General features: G+C 27.7%; 1 protein-coding gene across 1 annotated transcript in view; it reads left to right on the top strand.

The window, feature by feature from the left end:
- Positions 1-15860, top strand: part of LOC136976879 (focal adhesion kinase 1-like) — a 128436-nt gene that overhangs the window by 77366 nt on the left and 35210 nt on the right. Inside the window, 6 exon segments of the mRNA XM_067272250.1 lie at positions 4570-4637; positions 9716-9766; positions 9849-9946; positions 13535-13619; positions 13692-13792; positions 15400-15515. Coding sequence (XP_067128351.1) covers positions 4570-4637; positions 9716-9766; positions 9849-9946; positions 13535-13619; positions 13692-13792; positions 15400-15515 — 519 coding nt within the window.

Below are 15860 nucleotides of genomic sequence, written 5' to 3'. Positions count from 1 at the left end.
AACTTATCAGCCTTTCTCAGCCTTCCACCATGTCTAAAAATTATTATTTTCAACTTGAATAAATTAATATGCAAACCCAAAGTAGAAGAATAATTATATAACCTTGTCCAATTTCCTTTGTAGATAGATCAGGATAGTGGATAACACTACTGTATCATCAGCAAATTGGAGTAAATGTACTATTTAATCACCCAGAGAAATGGAATCTTTTACTTAAATAATCAAAAACTTGAACTATATCATTAACATAGCAAATAAACAATATCAGACTTAAGGAATCACCCTGTGGTAAACCCTTTTCTAATGAAAAAAACATCAGTAAATCCAGCATTAGTGGAAATCCTTGCTTTCAGTCCTGAAAATAAACATTGAATAATATCAGTAAACATGTCAGAGATTCCAAGCATTTTTAATTTGGATAACAAAATCTTCAAAACAACACTGTCAAAGGCTTTTTCGTAGTCTATAAAGCTGCAAGTAAACATTGTCTTTTCTTTGAAAGTTGTCTACAAATAATGGAGTGGAAAATCAGAATATTGCTCAAAATACTCTTCCGAGGTTGGAAAGCGAATTGCACTGGTTGAATCAAATTCCATTCTCTTAACCAAATACCTAATCTATTAGACAGAATAGATGTAAAAATTTTCCAAACTACAAGGTAACAGCAATATTAGTTGAAAGTTAGCAGGCTCATCTTTTGGACCTTTTTCATGGATAACTTTTATCTTTACCTCTAACCACGATTTCGGAATTTTAGCAGTGTCATAAACTTGATAAAATAACTTGGCCAAGTAAGGAACCAAAGTAGCTCTAGAGTAAACAATTAAAGATGGTGAAACATTGTCCACCCCAGAAGCTGAGCAAATTCACATCTTTTGAAGCTGTACTCACCTCTGAATCAAAGATAGGAAGGTCTAAGGTAGGATCAACAACAAGAGAAGCCATCAGTAGTGACAGGATTGTAGGTAAATTCAATGTATTTAAACTAAATAACTGTTGATAATAAATAAACCAGTTGGTCAAAGAAATCTCTTGGTCTGGTATGCTCCTGACCCGACAAAAACAACCAGCCCGATACCAAAAGGTCCTAGAGTCCCTAATCCCAGCCAAATGAAAGGCATAATTACAAAAATACTTTCTCTTTTTCATCCTAATAAGTGAATTATATTGTTGTTTCAAATTTAAAAAGGAAACCAAATCAGCCTGACTATTAGATCTGAGAAACTTGCCCAGGGCAATATTCCTCACTCACTTCTGAATGTAGCAAGACCTATCAAACCAAGGGGGGACGAGTCCTCCTGAAAGGTTCAATTAACACATTTAGTCTTCTTTCTGTAGAGCATAGCTTGGATATAATTAAACCATAGAAATCATCAATGGGCTCAGAATCAAAGTTTATATTCCAGAAACTCTGCATTACTGCATCACCAAAGGATTCTACTTAAGAATCATTCCAAACTAAACAAGTCTTGATGGAATGAGGCCCATCAACAAAGGAAAATCTGTTTCTGGTTGACAACAGTAATTCCACTGGAAAATGGTCAGAAGATGAGAGAGATCCAAAACAAAGGGATTTGACCATGTGAACCAGATTCTGAGAAATGACTATAAAGTCTATAACTGAGCTACCCACTTTCAACAAAAGGAAAACATTCACCTGGAAAATCTCCCCTTACTACGACCATTAAGGAGAATGAAATCATGTTCAATCAACCAACGCAGAAACTGTCTCCCAGATACTTCTAGGTTTGGAAGCTGAGTAATATGATAAACCAATCACCATCAAATCAGGGTATGTTTCCAATAACTCAAAGTTCCCTCTAACTTCATCAAAAAAGAACAAAATTCCATCATGGGGCCTACCCAGGCTCAATGATTTTTCATCTGGAATCATAAAATACTTCCAGTTAACTGGAAGAGACTTAGCAATAAAATTGCCTTCTATTGATACCATCCAGGTTACAACAAGGGCCAAACAAATTAAATCTGGTCTATAGATCTAATAAACAAACAGTAAGCACTTGGTGCTAAACCCACAGCAATTCCAAAAAAAACGAGTCTGAATAACAACCCAAACTAGACTGGACCAGACACAATGAAGTTGAAAGTCTTGCAAAACCTTCTCCCTTGCGGGAAAGAAAATTCAAAATAAAAGAGAGACAGGAACTTTTATTAATTGATGGCCTGAGATTGAATACACAAATCTCTTATCGTCAACATACAATACGTCGTCTTGCAAAAAATCATTATGACCAGCTTTCCAGTAGTCTTTTAAAAAAGTAACCAGGTTTTTAAAGCGAACGTGTGAATTAAATGAAAGATCCGTTGCCAACCTAAACTTCACTGGTCTTTCCCTACCCTCTTGTTGAATTTTCGTTCGAAATTTTTGCAATAAATGATTTTGACATTTCCAGGATGACAACTGAATGCAATAGAATTCCTGAGCTTTACCCCGCAAACGAGAAATACTGACAATATTATGCCCTGATAGATCAGCCGCATCCAATGCCTTAGATAATAGATTAACAATATGATCCTTCATGTCTAACTTGTGCGGAATACTTTAATTAAACAACATTAAATTGCTTCTGTTGGAAGCATTAACTTGTCTATCATAGGTAAAGGAGTGTAACTCACCAATGTCGTCCAAAGGAAATTGTTGTTGCTGTTCCAGTTTGTCTAGTTGTGAACACACTTTAGAAAAGTCGGTTTCCAGTTTCCTTACCAAGGACAAGGTTGACTGGTTAGACTCATCAATTTGGAAATGGCTATCTTCGATATACTTCAACTGCATCATTACTGCACTCAAAGTAGTCTCCAAATATTGCCATAAGGATGAAATTTCTTCTCTATCTGAGTCCAGAGGAGATTCTCATAATTCTAATTTTGGATATTTTGCACCTGGATCACTTGGTGAACCATGATGTTTAGTTCCCTTTCGTTCTTCTTGGGTGTGATTTAACGCTTCTGGAGCAATATGTGGAAACATTTCCAGAAAAGTAGAACTAATAATAGCACAGAATGACATAAGAGGAAGGAAGTACCAACTTAGGTAGTAAATTAGATTTAAAAAAAAAAACTCAATAGTTTACTATAAAATAGTGTTAGCAATTTCTCTGGCAAAAAGTCACCAGCAATGATGGTTACTCAACAGCACCCCTCTATCAATAATATATCCAATATTTCAGTTTAGCAACTTCAATTTGGGGCAATAAAAAAAAAGTGTTGATTTTTTTTAAAAGGTTTTAGGTCATTTAGTTTCATGAACCATTCTATATATTATATTTATATAATGTATAAATATGTATACTACAGAAATATGAGAGACAAAATCCATTTTTTTCAATAAACATAATGATTTCCATTTTTAAAAACATAAAAATTTATATCATAATTGAAAATAGCTTAACTTTTTGTGCTTATTTCTAGCCATTTGCAGTTGTGATTTGTATGGAAAATGGTTGATGAACAACTTTTTCAATCAGTAACATTTAACATACATTTTCTTTCAGTAACTTATTTTTAAATAAATTTTTCATTCATTTACATTTTTAATCATACATTGGTAAATGCTATTAATTATTAAATATGGTAAACATTGATTTCATTTTCTCTTTAGTGTGTAATCATATTATTGAACATTCAGTTGAATTTATATCAATTAAAGTTTGTATTTAATATTTTGAAAAAATTCAAATAATGCGCAATTTCAGCTGAAAATGAATTGTTATTGAAGTTTTTTATTAGAAGAAATTGCTAATGAAAATATATACTCAATTCTATTTTTACACAAATATTTTTAAATGTTCTTGATTTAATATGTTTCAGTAAATTTGCTTTTTTTTAAAATTTCCATTTGATTCTTAATCTATGAAAAACTACTCATACTTCCTTTTGTAGAAAATTGCTCATTTTAAAACAAAAAATTTATATAATTTCCATTTAAGGCTGCTACACAGGCCCAAGTAAATTTTAAGATTTGGTTTTTATAACATTTAGACAGACTGTTACTATATACTTTTATGTTTTTCATTTTGACTCTATCCCATGTTGAAGCCGTCAGAAAAAAATTTAATTTGAATTTTGACAATTTGTTTGTATGATTGTGTAATTTCTTTTAGTACAGAATGTTTTTATATGCCATTTGGTTTTAAAAGCTTAGAGACATTTTAGTGTTTAATTGAAAAAGTTAAATAAAAAAATAAAATTTTTGTGACTAATATAAATTTATTAAATTTTTCTGATAAGTTAAAATTGTTTCTTCTCTTATTTATAACTAAAACTGAAATATTACATTTATTGATTTTTAAGATTGGAACCAAACTTCCATTTTTTTTTTTTTACGTGGATTTCTTGGAAACACATCTATCATGTAAAAGTAGAATCGGGTTATTAAATGTATGACTGAAATCAAATATTAATGAATTTGTTGTTTATGTAATTTAGTTCAAAAATTGGTATATTGTTAATTGTTTGGTTTATTATTGTAGACAAATTTTTTATTTGTATATACATAATTATAAGCTAAAAAATTTTATATTTAATAATATGATAAAATTTTGTTATTAGGTATGGGTTATCAAGAAAATCAAGTGATCCAGGTTCCTCAGACCATAAACATGGTTTTAAATTTACAGGTATGTGCTATTTTTGTTATTTTAAGGATTTATAGATTCAATTTTTTTTTAGAAACTTTCAAACAAGTTAATTAAATATTGATTTCAATTAATTCAATAGCTGCAAATACATATAACAAATATTAATATAGATATTGCATTTTACAAAAGTTATATCAGATGATAATGCAGTTCTTAATGTCTATAATAAGTATGAGCACTGTGCAGCATGTGTGAATGCAGGAGGCAACTACTTGCATATTACCGTATTTTACGGACTATAAGACACACCTTAATTTTTAAGCAATTTAAAAAAAAAAAAAAAAATACCTATAAGACACTACGGACTATAAGACGAACCTGAATTTTGGAAGCAATTTTTCGAAGAAAAAAGTGCATCTTATAGTCCGTAAAATACAGTAATATTTTCTGTGAAAAAGTATTTGTGACAATGATTAGTATTTTTAGTTGATGTTTTTGGTTTGATGTAATTTAGGTTAAATTTTTTTCTTTTCAATTGAAGACACAAGTGGATGAAGGTGGTGTTATAATTATTCAAAATCTGATTGCCCTGCATAAGCAAAGATGTAATGTATCCATCTATCACAGCTTCATCAAAGTTCTCATGAATGAATGTTTTTAATTGTGTCAATTTGCTCAATTCACTCAAAACTTTGATTTTGTAACATAACACCTTAATCCAGTTGTCTTCAATTGTTCTTTTGCATAAAAATATACAATGTTTTGTTTGTATGTTGTTTTGTGTTGTGTTCTGATCAATAGTTTGAGATAAAGGCCAGATTAATTGTACAACCAGAACACTTTTCTATCAAATGATTGGTTATATGACAAATATTTTTGACTCAATTTTTAAGTCTCTCTCAGGTCAACATAGAAATTCTTATCATTTTTAAAAAATAAAACACAACCTTTGTTTTATAATGCTTCTGCTTAAATTATGGAACATCCAGGTTTATTCTTTGATGTGAGCTTGAAGATCAAAATTAAAACCAGTTGTGTCAAAATACATAGTAAAGTTACTAATTATGCTATAATTTATGTTGGACTTTACTATGTATTTTGATGTAATCAGTTATAATTTTGATCTTCAAGCTGATGTCAAGGAATAAATCTGGATGTTCCTTAATTTAAACTTCCAAAAATGTTACAGAACAAAAGTTGCAGTCCATTTTTCAAAATAATAGAAAGTTCTATGTTGACTTGAAGTAGATTTATAAATTGAGTCAAAAGCATTTGTCAGATTATCAATCCTTTACTGGAAAAATATTGTGGTTGTACAGTACAATACAGTTGAATGTTGAAATATGTTCCAGCTTTCTGAAGTCCTCTTTAGTTCGGGCTAAATTAATGGTTATGCATATTTTTTTGACATAAATGTAATAATAATAAAAAAGTATTTAAAATATGTAATGGATAAAATATTTGAAACAAAAGTAATTTATTGTCAGGTTAAACTTAAGTGGTTTTTACTGCAGTCTGATACAAAATATAATCCACATGACGATTAGTGACTTTTATAAAGAGGAAATAATATTTTTATAATGTTGATAGGTTTGCTTTTCTAGTATTATTTTCAATTGATCCATATAATATATATGTTTACATTAATATATTATTGCAATCAATGAAATAACTATAGCTAGGGGTGATATTCAAAATATAAAATATTTAACAAAGGGTTTGCTAACAGAAAATTTTTCCTTAACAATTTTTTTTTCACTCAAATGGTGCCATTACCAAATGGTTATGACTCGCACACGTCTAACAACTAACTGGCTACCATCCGGAACCGGCTCATGCTCCGAGCAGTTTTCTCAGAAACTATGAACGGTCTAGGCTCTAGTTTAGTAGTGTTACAGAGTATAATATGTATATTTTAATATATTTTTTAAACAAAACGAAACCACTGAGAAATGATGTGTGTGCTTAACAAGGTTCGGAAAACATTGAAAATTTTAAGAACAGGTTCGGCCAAACCTGTGCGAACCTGCTGAATATCACCACTGACTATAGCTGGAGACAATAAACATTTGAACAAAGAAATTTGTAAAAATACTATATTCTTAAAACTTTAATAAAAGATTTTAAGTTTCTGAATTGGTAACTTATAAATATATTTTTCTAAATTTTTTTATATATTATAAAATTTTTCTTAAGGTAAAAAAGGTATGATATTTTCTTAATATATGATTCACAAATAATAGAGCTAATAATTATCATAAAAATATAAAATTTGAATATGAATTAGAAGATCAGTATGTTATAAATTTTTTAGATATCACAAATGAATGAACTATAGATAAGTTTAAGTTTAAAAGTTTGAAAAACCTAGTAATGTTTGGAAAACTATGAATTACTCTTCATAATGTCAGGCTTGTATAAAAAGAAATACATTTATTAATGAAATTTAAAACATGTGGAGTAGAATCACAGAAAGAATGTAAATATAGTAATAGAAAATACATTTTAAAAATTTTTGTTGAATGACTATCCTATATTATTATTAAATAAGTTGATTAAAAATAATATGACAAAACTGGAAGAGTAATCAAACGAAAGTAGTACACCTTGTATAACTCTAGAATTATATTTAATTAACCAAAAACATTTTTGATCTACTTCCATAGACTTTCTTCAGTTGGAACGTCAAACTTAATTGAAAATAAAAAAAAGAAAAAAGATTATTTCAAAAATAGTAAACACACCAGAAATAATTTAAATTAGAAAAAATGGGAAGAGTGCTCTAAATCAATAGAATATTCATATAATTCAAATACAATGGATATAAGAAATAAATATGTATTACAGTAGAGCATCGATTATCCGACTTAATTGGAGACTGGGTTGGTCGGATAACTGAAAAGTCAGATAACCGAAAAGTATGAAAAATACATTATTAGTATAGTGTATTAGGCCTGGTTTAAATACTAGCCTCCTTTCATGGTCGAGCCAGTGCTGCCAGCTAAAACATGCAAAAATTTAACAAAAATAATATTAAAGTAGCCAAGACATAACCAAATATTGTAGGACCACATCACCAGCGGACATTTGAATTTGCCGACTAGAACGCAGTTGGTTAACCGATAAGTTGGTTAATCGGGGGTTGGATAATCGATGCTCTACTGTATAATCAAAACATAAATACAAGCAATCATAAATGGTATCAAAATAAGATAAAAGCAAACAATAAACAATTATTGGAGGACTAAGCCCAAGTTAAAGTTTGTATATAGATTTCCATGCAGTTGATAACATGTTAGCATCCCTATGATTGGTAAAGTGTTTTCTGTTAGCTTTAAAAATTTCTAATAATTCCAAGAACTTGATAGAGTTAGGGCTGCTGGCAGACCTAATGACCTTAGCCTCATCCCATGTTATCTGTTTGTCCTGCTGGGAAACATAACCTACTAAGGTCATGGTTCTTTTGTGTTCTTTAATTCTTTGTAGTATAGTGCATCCATAACTCCACACGTTAATTGCATGTTGGATGTTGGATTTGGTCAATTGGAATGGTGTAAACACCTGAAGGATTGGTGTTGCTAAGTGATCCTTGTCACTATGTAGAATTCCAACAACTATCAGATTATGCTTACAGACAAAGATTATGTTGCTCATTTTAGCCAGTTTATTGTGTATTCATCTTAATGCAAGAATGTAATGTAATGAACTGTGTCTTCACAACTGGCTCTTCTTAGATGCCAGCTGTGAAGACACAGTTCTTGGTGTTTCAAAAGTGCTAATTAAGCTTTGTATCAAATCAGCAGGAAACCCATGTTTGACAACCTACTCAATATAATTCAGTTCCATGTAAGTATCAACAAAATTAGTGCAATGGGTGTAAGCTTATCATATTAATGACCTGAATGCTGAGAGTTTCATGGAGAATAGATCAAACAAATTGTGTAGGATGAAAACATGTTGATAAGTGGACTTATGGTAAATTCAGGTGTAAATTCTGTCATCTTTGCAAGTGGTATATAATCAACATAAAAAAAATAGATATAATATAAAAAATGAAAAAAGAAATGCATTATACTATATTTCCATAAATTAAAGGAATATTTGAAAATTTAAAAGCAAAATTAAATAATTCTAATACAAAACTATGATAAATAAAGTAAATAAATATTTAAGTAGAAATATTATAAAAAAAAATTTGAAGAAAAAAGTGGTGCAACTTACAAATTATCATGTACTGTGTATGTCAAAACCCTAAATTTTAAAGTAGAGAGATAGGAAGAAAATTCAAAGTATTAAAGAATATGAAGCAGCATTAAGATTAGAAAGTCAAGAATCATCATGGTTTAAACATTGTACTGAAAATAGTTATTCAATACATAGAAATAATTTAAAATTACTAAATGAAGAAAATAGTGTATTTAAAAGATGATTTAAGGTACATGTGTTTATAATAAATAATATAAAAATAATTAAATAATAATAATAATAAATTATTTAAGTAAGTTAACCATTGTAATCCAAAGTGTTATAATCAATGAACTTTTATGAATAATGTAAGTTATTTATTATTTGTAAAAAAATACAATTATATTATGGAATAATTTAAAGAATTTTTGTATTGTTCAAGGAATTATAAAATAAAAAAATGTGTAGACTTAAAATGTGTCTCATACGTCAGATTACACTAGTGTTGTATAATGAGTAAGTTGACATTTATTGTAATTGAAAAATTTTTTTGTTATATAATAATAATAATGTCATTTTTTTTAAATAGTGTGAGAGGGGCCAGCTAGGTCTACTGGCCCAAAATGCATAATTGTAACATAAATAAATAAAAGAAACTTATTTGTCTTCTGAGTTATGTCTGTCCTATTAAAATCAGTATGATAAGGTTCCTACATGGTTTTATCTTAAGAAAAATTTTTTGTATTTTATATATAAAGAAATTTGTATATGAATAGTAGTTTTTATAAATTCAGAACATAAAACAAATTTTGAAATGTTGGATTTAAAAAAAATTTGCAATTTATATTTATCTATTACAATAATAATTGAAATAATATATTACTTTTTAATATTAATAAATGTTCAAAATATTAAATTCTAATATGTATTAGAAGACTATGCAGAAATTGTTGATGAAGAAGGAGATTATTCTACTCCAACTGGTAAAAATTATTTTCTAATTTTAATATATATACAAAAATTAATACATTATTTGTATAATTTTATAATTTTTAATAATTTTAGCAAGAGATTATGAATTGTGTCGTTCGGACATTACTTTAGCGGATATAATAGGTGAAGGTCAATTTGGTGATGTACATAAGGGAACTTACAAGTGGAAGGTGATAATTTTCTCAATGATTTAGGCTAGAAAATTCATGTGACTATATTAATATTCACTAGATATTGAAGAATATATCAAAATATCTAATGCAAAAATCAGTTTTAATTTACTGTAAAATATTGTTTTGTTTTAATAATACTTATAAATGGATTTTACTTATAAAATGAATAAAAATTATTAAAAAACACTGAGATGTGTTTCTATGATAGGTGAAGACTAATGATTTATTTTCACATATCAGTCTTCACTTATCAGTTGAGCTAACAGTTTTATATAAAAGTATATTTTGAAAAAGTTCACAAAAAATTTAAAAAAAGACACTATCTTAAAATGGTTTTATTTCCTCTTCTGTTTATACTATAGGAAATAACATTCATATGGCAAAGTTTGCATACATCTATAGGCTTCTCATTTGTATAAATTTGCAAAAATGTTAAAAATTTTCCTTTAGAAATGGCATTATTAAAATTGTGTTAGTAAAATAGGCAAGGTGATAAGTAGGTGATAAGCAGATTAACAAGACTGTGTTAAGACAGATGAGAAGCATACAGATAACATTCTTACAGTGGAGTTGACCTTTATTTCCTGAAGCATGATGATAAGAAAAATAAAAATGTTTTAATATATTGTCTTTATTTTTATTATTTCAAAGTGTCTATTTTTATCACTTTGGCAATTTTATAATATTATAATTATTAGCAATATTATTATATAATATGCTTTTTGTTGTTTCTGATTAAATTTTAGTTTATTTTAATGATTTAGATTCACCCACAATAACAAATGGAGAATAATTTTGAATTTAATATGTTGTAGACAGTGTAATTCTTGACATTATTGTCTCTCCTTTTTGTGAGAAAAACATACCAGGAAATAACTTCTTAACCTTCATTTTATAAAATATATTTTGACCAGCAGAAACTCTGTCTCAAACTGGATATATACTACTACAATACTCCCAAACCTAAAAACCAGTAGGAAGAACAAATTTTAATGAAGAACAAATGTTGTTTAAAATTTTCTGTGTGATTTGTGTTGTACTGGTAGAACACAAATCACACAGATGATGGCCTTTGTAAAAGTTGAAAATGTTTGTTCTTCATTAAATGTTTTCATTCTTCTTACTGGATTTTAGGTTTGGGAGTACTGTAGTATGTTTTGACTTATTTTCTCAAGCATCAGCTATGGTCCTCATCAGTTGATTAAAAAAAAAAAAATACCATAAAATAAAATAAAATGCAGATTGTGATTTTATATATGATTTTATGGTCAGTCATTTAACCAGTTACCTCTGCATAATGGCTAGTTTTTGAAAGTGACAATTTTCTCTCCATTGGCCTCAATGAAAATGCTTGGCAGTTAAATGATCAACTGCATGACACAGCCAGAAGTCAGCAATTTGCTATACATTTTTTAAGTTATATGATGATCTATCAGTCAACATAAAGAGAAAATTTAAAATATTGAGACACTCAATGATCTATAGATAAGCATGGAAACAAAAATGATTACAATCAAAAGTATTTACTTTACATATATTTACTGTTAAAGTTTAATTTACGATAATGAGTTTTTATTAATTTAAAATGAAATATAATTTATTTTAAAATTATCAGTATGAATAAAATCTGTTTTCATTCATTGATATATATCCCTTCCACAGAGGGGTGGACCTACATAGGGACTAATAGAGCTTAAACCCTGGGCCCCAAGTGTCAAGGGCCCACAAAATTGAATTAGCATCACAAATTTTTAATACGTTTTCATTAACAATGAACACTTTCATATAGTAAAAAATAGTTAATAATATAATAATAATGATAATTTATAGTATTATTTGTTTTATTGTAATCAATGTAAAGATTCTTAATCTAACAAAAAAGGGGCCCCATTAGACTTCTATAAGCCCTAGGCCCCAAAAACCTAGTTCCACCCATGCTCCCACATATTATTTGTAGCAGTCTATTTTCACATTGTTTATAAATTTGAAAAATTTACAAATTATTATATTAAAAATTAATAATTAAATTTAATTTAATTAATTACTAAAATAAAGAAAAATTATAATAATTGCTATTGGAATGTGTGATTAAATTATACTGTAATTTTGATTTGTTTTAGTTTCAATTTTGTACGTCTCATGAAAACTTAACCTTAATTTTCTGTAAAAATAATCTAAACTTTAATACAGAACTGTTTAAGTTATATTGTTGTTATCCCTAGTTAACATTTAAATCATATAATTAAGAACATACTGTGTTTCTGTGCATATAAGAGCATGTTTGTATAGGTGGGACAAAATCAGCACTATATTGCACAAAGTACAGTACCTAAAACACTCAGTTTTTAAAAGAACTTTAATTTATTGGAAACATTTTTTTATTTTGGATTTTTAATTTTAATAACAACTACTACAGAGATGTCACTGAATAGTTGCTGTATCTATACATTTACATTTAATTTACATTGACACAGCAATCCAGTGTTTTTATAAGACAAACACAACTGACACACACAAGAGAATGCTCTGCAAAGCAGGATGTGTTTCAAAACCTTAAAAAAAGTGATTTTCATTTATAAGATTGTGCTCTTATTTGTGCAGAAATGTAGTAAGTGTTCATTAACTAACTCTTACCACATATCATAACTTAAGTAACGTTCAAATAAAAAAATTTGTTTGGAAATATTTGGATTATTTTCTGTAGAGGAAACACTTACTCTTCATTTAGGTTGGTAGATTTATTAATTGTTAAAAAACATGCTGTATATGCTTATTAATACAATAAAACTTTTTAATTGTGAACTATATTGAGTTATTTTATTTCATAGATTTCATTCTTAAATAGATTTAATTACCTCTAATTTTAGAAAAAAAAGCAAAGTACAAAGTATAATAATTTAAATAAATAGATGTTTTTAAAGTTAAGAGAAAAAAAGGAAAATTAATTGCTATCATAATAAAAAAGTTGCCTTTATTTAGAGGATTTCTGTGTCCCGAAAGTAACCTTTTAAAGCTGTTTCTGCTGTATTTAGTTTATTAAAGCATAATTAATATGTATATAATTTAATGCATTTTGTGAAATAAAGGTTGATTGAGAAGTTGCTTTCTGGTGTCAAGTTTTTCTCATAAAAGAGGAGAAATGAGATAAACAATAGTTGTGTATTCTTAAACAATATAATAGTGCCTAAACAAATAAACAATAGTGTCAAGAATGAATGTTTATAAGATATTAGTGGGGTTGCATCCAAAGTTTTTATCTCTAAAATGTGAATTTCAAGCATCACTATCTTGTAAGAGGCATTCGACATTCACGTTTTAGAGATGAAAACTTCGGCTGCAACCTCACTATTAAAGAACTAGATTAAAAATTTTATATCCAAAATGAATCAAATTTTAGATTTTTAGATTCACAAAACATTCAAAATCTGAAAACTCTGTTATACAGTAAATTTTCTGCTAGTTTTCTGATATAACTTATACAGTATTTTTAATGCCAGAATTGTTTAATATCTTAATCATAATATTTTTTTGAATTATTATTACAATTTAAAATATTTTATGATTAAGAAAGATGAAATTTTACAGGAAGATCAGTTTATACCAGTTGCTATCAAGACCTGTAAAGTTGAAAGTGAAGAATCTGTTGGTGAAAAATTTCTAGAAGAAGCATGTTTGTTTCTGTTTTATTTCTAATTGAGTCATTCATTTTTACAATTAATTTATAGCAATTCTTTTCCCTTAGATATAATGCAACAGTTTGATCATCCTCATATTATCAAATTAATTGGAATATGTTCAGAATCACCTATTTGGATTGTAATGGAGCTAGCCAAGCATGGAGAGGTATGCTTTATACTATTTTATATATTAAGGTATAAAAATCAACTAAAATATTTAGTTATATAATATGAATTTAAATAGTGATTAGTATAAAAATAGAGGTCAATAACTTACAAATTATAATTACAGTATTCTGTGAATCCTCTACATTGTTTAATCAATGATTTATATTACTTTTATGAAATGATAAAGATAATTTATAATATCAATTTTAAAATCTATTACATTCATCTCTAAATTATAATTTAATTAAGTTGAAGTGAGATGATCTATAATAGTGCAGGTCAAACAGTATATATAATAGTTTATCAGGTCTTTGTATATAATTGTTCAGAGTTTACAATACTTTTATAACTTTTTTTAAGAGTTAAAAAATTATATGTATTTAGTTAAGAAAAATTAATTACTTAACTTCATGAAACCATGAGAACATAAGAATTATTAATTTCACTTATATTAATCAGTTATTAGAGAGGTTGAGAAGCACATATTCAGCCCAAAACATGAACGGTGGACGGACGAGCGCCGCCATCTGGCAATTCTATATGGTCAATAATGGCATTTGCTATGTCTAGAATGGCGAGTATGCGATCAGCTTAAACTTCTTCATTTTGTGTTTGTGGTTAAAATTATGGCCTATTTTATTAAGATAATGATTATTTACGCATTTACAAATAATATTGTAAAGAAACAGATGATTTTAATCCAGAAATTATTTAATTATTCAATTTTTTAGCAAGTGATGTGAAGTGCTTATAGAATTTACATATATTTGTCTTCATAATAGCTTATCTTAAGGTAAGTTTGTTCTTCCACAGCATATTCTACCATCAACAGTGTAATACATTTGTAAATTTTTTATAAATTAATTTTTTTCGAGCTGCTTTCGAACTTACATAAGCTACTACTTCCCTCAACAAAAGTATGATGTAGTCCTATCGTCCAATTGTATGGTAGGGGACACAACACTAATTAAAAATAATTATTCAGTGTTATTAAACATCCTATAAATACTTTTAAACAGTTTAATTTGTTTATTTACCTTTGCTGGTAACCCTTGATGTTAAATGTATCTGCCATTTTTTCAACAAATTTCCCATGAGTCAATGCGCGACGTTCACTGAGTCACGTGGTGATGTGAACGAGTGCCGCAAGGTCTTTTACTTGGAATTAAAATGTCAAACATGTACTTCTGCTTGCCATACAAGTTTTAACATTTGTAATTGCGTCTCAACCTCTCTATTAATTATAATCATAGGCATGGTAATTATTTGAACAAGTCTGCTAACACATAAGTAACACATAAATAAATAATTTTTTTTTCTTATTAATGAAGTTATTTGATGATTGTTTCAAGATCAACAAATAATTTCCTCTTTCCTGCATCACAAATTTCAACATTTCTGTTGCCATTGTGTCCATTTACTCTCAAAAAATTTAAATTACTTCATTGAACTAGTTTTCAATTTTTTATTTAAATTTGATAGTAAGACTCCTTGTTAATTACTTTAATTAATAGTTACTTTAATTATTTTAATTTTGTATGAAATATCTGAAATTTATAAATTTATATATTATTATTTAACATGGCATTTTTCTTTCTTTTGTAGATGAGAGCTTATCTTCAAAATAATCAACATAGGTTAGATTTATCTATTCTAATATTATATGCTTATCAATTGAGTACTGCATTATCATATTTGGAAAGTAGAAAGTTTGTACACAGGTATGTATTTTAGTTTTTAAAATATAAAATTTTAACATACATGCATTGATTGATTTAATATGTAGGTAGATAAATATTATAATTGCAGAATCTGTTGCTAAAAACAAATTTACAAAAGGCCATATATAATTAACTTACATGCATGAAAACTTGGAAATAATTACAAAACTTATAAATTAAGGATAATATCTAATAATTGCATAACAAGAATTTTGTTTACAAAAATTGACTTAATTAATAAACAATTAAATGAAAATGTGTACAGATAAGAAAATATAAACTATTTTGAAGCAATTACTAGCAATAAATATATTCAAAGAATGTACAGTATGTATACTAGTCTCA

This window comes from Centruroides vittatus, unplaced genomic scaffold (assembly GCF_030686945.1).
Source record: "Centruroides vittatus isolate TY-2023 unplaced genomic scaffold, ASM3068694v2 contig_426, whole genome shotgun sequence".
In the NCBI taxonomy this organism is placed as follows: Eukaryota; Metazoa; Arthropoda; class Arachnida; order Scorpiones; family Buthidae; genus Centruroides; species Centruroides vittatus.
Note: the sequence above shows the minus strand (reverse complement) of the source record. Positions and strands in the feature narration are given on the sequence as shown.